At 32.7% G+C, this 9,977-nt stretch overlaps 1 protein-coding gene across 1 annotated transcript in view; it reads right to left on the bottom strand.

The window, feature by feature from the left end:
• The window catches only part of LOC108728626 (unconventional myosin-Ie), a 41,330-nt gene extending 32,117 nt beyond the window's left edge, over positions 1–9,213 (bottom strand). The window contains exon 1 of the mRNA XM_018457307.1: positions 8,987–9,213. Coding sequence (XP_018312809.1) covers positions 8,987–8,989 — 3 coding nt within the window. The 5' untranslated portion in view covers positions 8,990–9,213. The remainder of the gene's footprint in view (positions 1–8,986) is intronic.
• Positions 9,214–9,977: the final 764 nt, after the last annotated feature.

Genomic DNA, 9,977 nt, shown 5'->3' with positions numbered 1-9,977 from the left:
ACAGGGTGTTAGTTAAGTATGTTGCCATACTCAACAGAGCGATTCTTTGGTTTATTTCAAGTAAAAAAGTCCATATAAATATGTGTCCTAAACGGCTTAGTTTCCGAAATAAAAAAATTTAAACGTGTAGTAATAATCTGTTTATTTGAAAGAAATACAGCTTGACTAGTCAAAAACTAGTCAAAAACAGGCTTTTCTCTCTCTCTCTCTCTCTCTCTCTCTCTCTCTCAGTTCTTCTGATGAAATAAAACAATTAGATGAATTGTTGAAAATGTCCACCTTGCACCATGATACATCCATCGAGCCTTCTTCTCAAAGATTGACGTACACGCTCAAAGATCAGAACTGAAGTCTATTTTTGATTTTGTGACTTTGACTTTGACTTTGTCACTTTGTTTACGATTGTGCGAATGGTAACTCACGTGAAGCAAAGCATATTTATGCAGGAAGATATCTCCAACGCAATGTATCGTTTCGTCAAACATTTGCGAACATTCACCTGTATTTCGGAAACTAAGCCGTTTAGGACACACACACATTATATGGACTTTTTTACTTGAAATAAAAAATTCATTTTTACGTAAAAATGAAAATAAGAGATAATTTTGCCATTTTATGGCCCCCTTGAAACCATACAACTTTTATCTGAAACATTTTCTTGTAAAATGCAAGGGAACGGAAATATTTGGGGTGATAGATTAAAATGGGTCATCCTGTATAATACTAACAAAAAATTTTATGTCGAAGAACTGTTCGATATAAAATTTCTTTCTATTTTCTCTATGTTCTCTATTTACTTTAGAGTGCTTTCCAAATGACACATTAATTATTTTTTATATTCTTCTTTACGACCGTTCTTATTCAATGCCCTTGGATTTCTTTGTATAAATATGAGCGTATTGAGTAAGATCGTAAAGAAAAAAAAAGTAGCGTGAATAGGGAAGTCCGGCGTGTGAAACGGAGCATTCTCAGTTGTACGTGGCGTAGCATTAGAGAACGCGAGAGAAATCATAGTCAGCGTATATGGATATTTCCGGTCGAGCGATTCTCTTTCAACAAATTTCGTATATAGTATCGAGTATAGCGTAAAATGTCGCGAGACAAAGCTTCTTTCGTAGCTTCTCTAGCGAGGCTTCATCTTAATTGCATTTTAAACGATCGTTTGATATATTATATAATCCACCGAAGAGTCATTTAACGGATTAATGCAAAGGATTATTCTAAGCGTATTGATTATGTTTTTGTAAAGCATAAACTGCAAATTGTAAGTAGTTAATAATATTTTATTTTTATGACTTTATTTTGATGTTAAAATAACGGTTTTTTTGTTACAAAATTTGACCGTTTAATGACGTTAATAATGTTATTTTGATTTTTTCTTGACTTTCGTACGTTACTTGAGTAGTTTTAAAAAAAAAAGAGATGTGCAAGACACGAATGATCCAATCGTAGGTATTAAGGGTTGATTATCATTCCAGTATCCGAAAAATCAAAATTATGTATTCGCCAATGAATACATTTCTATCTATTTCAATTCTTTGGGAATAGATTCATGTAGTCATTGCCGAATCCAAAATTCTGATTTTTCGGATACTGGGATTTTTATCTTATAGAAATATATAAATAATATATATGTATGTATATAAGCTGTTTGTAATATAATTTCCTTCTCTTCTCTCTAGAATTAAGATACGTCACTATCGATCCACCACATGCCGCCTCGTTAACATATCTTGGTCCAATTAGTAATTGCGAAGCAACTCGCTCGATTATGCGACATGCGAATGATCTCGTAAACGACATAATCGGGAAAGTTAAAAAGAGAAAAAGAGGGAAGAAGAAGAAGATCAGATTTCGTCAGTTCATAAAAAGCGACGGGAATGACATTCGTTCAGCTAACAATGCCCAACGAGACGAGAGAGAGAGAGAGAGAGAGAGAATGGTCACGCTTCCAAGTTTGCGCTTCTCATCGTCGCCATTTCGACGACAGACGAATTTCGTTGACAATGGAAGCGTATGGCAATCTTGCTATCGAGTTATTTGATCGGCGGGACCGTTATAGGGTCAGCTAATTATGACCGATGGGGCTACTGACCGCGCGATCGATCGCATAACGTTCTCTCTTGTTATGCCGAGGTCCGCGCGTGCCGGACCAAAGCAGAGGCATGATTTCACGGCTTCCGCCGCAATGAAACTGTTCGTTCACCGCAGTTCCGCCGGCGTGGTGGCGGTCAACGAGATATCGCTCTATTACTGTCGCGGACATCGATCTTTCTGCCACATTTCGCATGGAAACTACACTGTTGAAACAAATTTCACGCGGTATATCGTCATATAAGTTGTTCGTATTAGAAACCAACCCATTTCATTTTCTGTTTAAAAAAAATGTAATGTCCATTTCCATCAATATAGATTAACTTTAATTTAGGTTTCATCTACTGTTAATCTTTTTCTAATTCTTAGAATTAGAACAAAATGAAGAGAGATTCTATTTTTGACTCAACTTTTTGGAGGGACTTTTACAAGAATTTAACTTGAAGATCCTATTGTTTTAACTGAAATGTAATTCTTTAATGAACGTATCTTGCTGTTTTTTATCGATTTGTAATGATATATTCGCCTACGACAAATCGTTCATTGTCAGCCAGATGATAACATCTTCTATCTCCTGTTATCAATAAGTCGACGATATCGTAATAATGGATTTAAACCGGATATATCACGCAACACATGTATAGAGATATATAAAAATCATTTTACGATGATGGTATCTATCGATAGTATTCGATAATATATTTAAACAATGATATTATAGTACACGGTTTTTCGCATTTAAAAAAAATTGTCTCGAAGAAAGAAATCTTATCCGACGAAACTTTCTTAATTTGCTTATCTAGAAACAATGGAATTAAAACGGGAAAGAGGAATTAAGGGCGAGAGACACAGAATCTTGCTAAACGCATGACGCATAACTAGAGTTCTTAATTTTCCAGAAAAATAAAGTCGAGGAAAAAATATTGGGTTCCTTCCGAATTTTTCTGAAGAATACGGAAAAATTTAAAAAACACTCTTTTAAAATGTTTTTAATTTTCCGGAAAAATAAAATTGAGGAAAAAATTTAATTTTTTCCATTTTTTTCCAAAACAATATTTTTATAATAGGTTCTTTTTCGCCTATATTTGAATTTAATGATAGAATGTTGCATCAAATTATTTTAAAAAATTATTTTATTTAAAAAAATTGAAGATTTGTTTCAAATTTCAAATACAATGATACGATTGATACGAATTACGAATAATACGAACGAATACGAAGATACGAAACGAATTATTGATATGATTACGATATTTACGATATTTACATATCTGTAAATTTTGTCATACAGCATAGCAATACGTATGCAATAACCAGTGTTGCGCTTAGATAATTAAAAATTATCTAGATATAGATAAGATAAATCACACAAAAATGTATCTTAGATAAAATGAAGATGATTAACTTTACATTAATCTAGATAAAAGATGAAATTAAAAAAAGTTTATTTAGATAATTTTTAAGATAATTTTGTTTTTAACTAACTATTGGGTAGTAAAACGATTTATGTCCAATTTCTGCACCTCTAGATAATTTTATCCAAGAGATATCTCCCAGAATGCAATGAAGATATCTCCTGAATAAGGTTATCCGCAACTTATCTGGAAGTGAGGAAATTGGGGATTAGGATACAAAAAATGTATTTATATTTTCATTAATCTTTATTTTTTTCGAATAAAAGTTTTTTGAACATTTCGTCTAACAAACGGTTTCTACGTAGAATTAATATTTGTTGTCCACAAATAAAAAGGCGCTCTACTGGCGCTGATAATGGCAATGATGTGTCATATTTTAAAAAAATTTGTTTGACGTGTGGATACAAATTAAGAATATCTAATTCCTTAGATTTGTCTTCTAAATATGAAAGTACTTTAATGTCGCTTTGAATTATGACTGATGTCATACTAATCTCAGTTTTATCTATATCATAAAAAAATTCTCATCATTACTACTACTAGAAATTATATAGAAATATTTTTACAATACTCTTTTACAATCTTATAATAGTTTATTTGAAAAAGATTTTATCTAAGATAAGATAAAGATAATCTATATTCTTAATAATCTAGATAAAGATAAGATAAAGTCATTTCTTCATCTATATAATTATCTAGATAATTTTATCTACATAACGAAAAAACTGGTAATAATAACATCCTTATAAAAAAATTCTTTTTCTATACTCTGGCATTAAACTTTTTACATGGTTTATCAAGCTTCTTTTTCTTTTCATATTGGAAAGAAAAGACCAAAAGGATAAATATTTTCGTGTAGAAAAGGTTCACTTCTGGAATATAAAAAAAGAACAAACTTAAGATCTGTTCTCCTTGTTTACACTTTTTGCATTCAGCGTCTTCGCTTCCTTTGCTTTCAACACTCGATGTTGTTAAAGAAAAAAAGGCTGGAAAAATATGGTAAAGAAAAAAATCGAAAAAAAACCCGTTTTTTTCCCAAATTTTCCGAGAAATTTATTCGGACTAAGAACACTACATATAACGCATAATGCTTAAAAAATGCATCTTCATTTCCTTCCTTTCTATGAAATAAAAGATTCGGATTAGTCGATTTTCTTATGCCTTACATATTGTGCTCCTGTCTTAAAATTCTTTTTCCGATAACAATTCGACGCAGAAAATGATCGTTTAAGTTTTAAACTTGCCGTTTTAAATCTCAGAGATAGTTTTGTGACACATGGCAGGTGGAGACGTGATAGAGAATGCATTCAAGAATTCCAAGCTCGTTCTCAGAAACATTATCTCATGGTGTTGTAGAATAAATGTGTGTCTCAAATGTTAGTACGCACGAACCGCAATTCTAAGACCGGCTCGAACGAACACGCGTCCCTTAATCTTGTTACCGCTTGCATCCTTCGGAACAATTAACAATGCCGTGATTATAAACACGCATCGCGCAAGGACGTATGCGTGCTTGCGCTATCGTTCCGCTAGACTCATATTTGCACACCTCCGATAACGCGTTGCCTAATCACCTCTGTGATAACGATCTCTTTTTTGGTGAGAATCATCGTCACGAAATTTTAAGCGATCGAGGATGAAGATTGAGTGCGCGCCGCGCGTCACTTTGCAATTGCTTCTAATTGAATCGAGTTGAAATAATAGATTAAATTAAATTATGTGACTGTATTGTACATAAGAGAAAAGTATTTGATATTTGTGACTATAATTGCATGGTAAAATATTTATAGTTAGGAGCTTCATTTTTATTGCTATAATGTTATTACTGATAATATAATATCAGTAATGATAATTATATTTTAATTCTCTCAAACATGAAAAAATTGTACTATAAATTATAATAATTTCATATATTAATATAACGAAGTATCAAGATATAAATAGTAATTAAAAAGTAATTAAAATATTTCTATTCAATAAATGCAATCACAATTATAGTGAAATTCACTACTTTTTATGTGATAATAGTAATTAAAAAATTTGTTAAAAAAAACTAAAGATTTTTAAATGAGGTATGTGACTGTTATTAATAGCACAATTGACTAATTTGCACGGTTAAAATAACTGTAAATATAAGTTATCCTAAAAAATAAAAAATGATTATAGTTAAATTTGATAATTATAGTTAAATTATGATAATTACAACCATTTTTTCTTCTCAGTGTGTCATGATATCGTTATAAAAGAAAAAGAGAAAAATTGAGAGTCCCATCACATCTTAATAAAAATCAATTCTCTGACGGCTCTTTAATAAATCTTCCCTTCTCTATCGCGTCTCTTTAAATAAATGTTTATCGATCCCTACGATGGAAAGCTGCAAAAGTCTTAACGTAAATTCAAATCATAACAGGATATATTCTATTATATCGGTCGGTATACTCAATGTGCACAACCGTAAAATTCCCAGAGCATAATAACAGTTGTAAAAGTTTTCTCAGAAGGTACAGAGGTTACCAATACGCGTACCTTATCGAGAGAGCTTTTAAGATACGTCATTACACGCATCAATGACGATTCTTTTCTCTCCCGCCCACTCTCTCCTTCTCTACTTTATACTGTTCGTGATCGCTCTGATTTCCAAAATTGGAGATATCATTAGATATCGCGATTGAAGAGAATTTTGCCTTGTGAATGGAACTATCGGGTAATATTGTCGCAATCGCCATGAAAATTGCAGGGAGAAATTGCAGTTACAATATTATTGCTAGTATATCCGGATTTCTTAGCTTTGTTACAATGGCAAATATCTGTTCTAATAAATACCGATAACGCGCAACTTTTTTTGGAAATATATTCATCGGGCTGTCAAATCGATTAGAAACAATTAATACATCAAGCATTAAAAAATATAGACGATAAAACAATTTGTAAATAATTTTGTCGATAATTTGTAAAAATATAGAGAGTCTCCTTGAAATCCGTCCTCAACAATCGTCAATGCAATTGTCAACGTCATTCAGTCCAAGATGCACTTATACGGACGACAACGTTCAATAAGTATAATGGCGACCGTATGACGACAATCGTTTCTTTAACTGTTCGAGCCAAATAGAGATCGCCTACGAAAGCCTCTCATCCGAGATGTCTACGTCGCTTTCGAAAGTGAGAGACGAAGCGAGGAAGAAGAGGAAAAGATGCAAACTAGTTCAACGAACCTGTTAAAGTCCGTCGTGGAAAAACGTGACTCACAGAGCGTGTGAGCACGCGAGGTGTAATGCCGCATAATCCTGTTTTGTAAATTTATTAGGTAGTGGTTGAAATGTGTGTATTGCATTGGAAATTCTGATCGCCGGCAACCAGACAGTTTTACCGTATGACAGTGTGTGCGCAGAACTTATATCTTTAACTGTTTTTCCGGAGCTGATCTATTAAACTCGATTATAAATCACTTTGTCAAAAATGTCAAACAATTCGTGTTTCTTTATGTTACATCTGTATATATTTCGATTATTCTTTTTAAAATATATTTATTATATACTCAGAATTTTGAACATGTATATAAATTCCGCTTCGCGACCGAAAATAAGATTATTTCTCTTAGTTGATTTATTCTCGTCGGTCTAATACAAATTATAATTGTTAAAATATACTTCATAGTTATTATTTTTTATATACAAGTTATGTTCTATTTTTATATGATTTACTACTTTGCTATTTTGGTTCCTTGAAATTAAAGTCTTCCAATTGACATAAGTTAAATTAAGTGTCTTTTTTAATTAATCTAAGTTGGTTAGGTCTTACAAACGGCATCAATAGCTGTGTTACAAATTTTGGCGTCAACTTTGAAAGATTAACTGTACGCATTCCGTTGGGATGTCCAATACCGAAAGCATTAAGAAATATTAAGATTAAACATTAGAATGTAAAGATTATTATACTTAAGATTATTATACTAAATATAAAGATTATGTCGACAACATTAAAATATTGAAATTATTAAAATATTATTCTGATGATCTGCAAAATGCAGCACTAATAATTTCAAAAATCCGGATCCTTTGATGATTAATGGATTTCTTGGAAATGATCGCTCACCGATCCGTATATTAAGTACGTCATCGACGTTACTATATTTTCTCTCGAGGGCGATTTACGCGAGCATGTCCTTGTGCGCATACAACACGATGGTAAAATGGGGTAATTATAGATTTCCAATTAATTTGAAAGTCGTCTCTAATGTCTTCCCCGATTCGTGAGTGATGAAACGTAACGCTGCGTTACAAAGATTGCACTTTAATTAATGAGAATAATCAATCGCCCCCGCTTCATGAAAGTGTTTCCTGCATCACGTTTGACGTCGGGCTCATTTTAGTCTTGCCATTGAGAGCCATAAGAAAATGAATCACTTCCCGTTCACGAGACAAAGAAAGGCGGGGACGCAAGTAGACGTATTCGCGACACGAAGATCACGCGAAGACCACGAATTCTAGCAATTTTACGGTCGCTCCACATATCTAGTTTTTCATTCTTCACAAGATTGACCTTCACAATTTTAATTCTGTAATTCAACACACACTTTCTTATTATCGTGTATTTACTTTGTGCATTAACTATAAAGACTTGTGCACGATCAAGTTAAGCATTTAAAAAATTTTTTTTTAAATATTCTTTTTGCTTAACTACATGATGCACAAGTTTTTTTAAATATTCTTTACACACGCGCGCGCACACACACACACATATACTGATATACACGTATAATACTTATGTCGAAGGATAAGAACTTCGTGATGGAGAAATATTTCTGACGTCACTAAACTAACTATAAGATACTTGATCATTATTCACGATTCGAGAATCAAAGCGGCACGAGACAATCTGGGCTGAATTTAACGTTTACTTTAAGATCAGATTGAATATGACAGAATACATATTTATAACATTTAATTTGGAAATTTCAACGGGGATTTTCTTCAGAAGAAGCTACAAGATTTGTGAGTTATCTCCGTGGTTTAATACATTGTTAAATGCATTGTAAGATACTTTAAGATAAATACCCGCGGATAACATTGCTTCTTAGAACATACTTATATGTATATCAAGGTCCTGATATGAATCCATAATTTTACAACACGATCACACGAAGACATCATATTCCTTTAACATTCTTTGTTTCAACCAAATTTAAATTCTATTCTTGTATCATGTTTAGACAATTGTAAACATTTTTTTTTAACTCGTGTAGACTTTTAAATAATAATAATTAAATAAAACTCTTAAAACAAAATTATACTTTGTAACGATAATAATGCGAGTCTTATTATCTATTTAATAAAATAAAACAATAATACAATCTCTCTTCGAAACTTAACATTCCATTCATTCTCGATATTTCAGACAAATTTCAATTACTCGAAGCTCCAAAAACTGAAATCAACGGTACTGTTTCGTTCGTTTAATTAAATATCTTCAGTTACCATGTCGTTGAAATAGAAAGAGAAGATCCACCGAAGTCACCGGATAGTATCACCTAAGCAATGAGCAATTTCAACTGCTTCGAATCATGTCGCTGACACAAATGACGCACGTGACAAACCGAGAATGATCACCGATCGCTCAACCAACTTTGCATTTAAAGGTGAAACGTCGGGACCGGAAAACACACGTGCACGCGTACACACACGCTCGAAGTCGACGGCTTCGTAGCCCGTCGCGGACTGTCGCGGACTGAACGACTACGGTGAGTCACAGGGTACCGGTACCGGGACGCACACGCTGCTTTTGTAAGAGGCGCAACGCGCCGTGTCCACGATGCGCTCTATACAGAAAAATACTTATTGTTTAAGCAAGTTATAATTATTTCTGTTTCAAGTATTTCAAAAGTTCATCTATCCGCAAATCTATCATAAGTTCATCCAAAGTGCATCAAATTTATTCAAAATATATTCTGAATTCAATATAAGTTTAATGTAATTCAATCAAGATTATTAAAAAAATTTGATTTGCTATTTTCCAGCAAGAGACACAATGTAACAGTGATCATTTCGTCTTTGTTTAACAACACGGAGAGAAAAATGTTTGGTATTTGTAACTATAATTATATATTACTATAATTATGATTATTACTGCTATAATAATAATAACAGTAACTATACAGGGTGTTTCCAAATTAAATGGCAAAACTTCGGGAGCGTGTAGAGGAGTAAAAAACTAAGAAAAAAAGTCCTATAGACATATGCTCGTTTTTGCTCCGTTTCAGAGAAATCGAAAAAAAATGTTTACATTTCTTGCCATATCTAGCACCGACATATTTGATTACATTTTCCACTTTCTGTTATGAATTTGTCAGTCGCTCTTTGAAAGCCTTTAATAGTAGATGAATTTTGTCTTTTGCAATATGCCGCGTACGTATTCTAATAGTGAATATGCTGATATGGTTTTTGTATACGGTTTCTGCAACGGTAATGC

The sequence above is a fragment of the Mycetomoellerius zeteki genome, unplaced genomic scaffold, assembly GCF_001594055.1.
Source record: "Mycetomoellerius zeteki isolate Tzet28-1 unplaced genomic scaffold, Tzet1.0 scaffold62, whole genome shotgun sequence".
In the NCBI taxonomy this organism is placed as follows: domain Eukaryota; kingdom Metazoa; phylum Arthropoda; class Insecta; order Hymenoptera; family Formicidae; genus Mycetomoellerius; species Mycetomoellerius zeteki.
The sequence above is the reverse complement of the archived record's forward strand: the minus strand, read 5'-3'. Positions and strand labels throughout refer to the sequence as shown.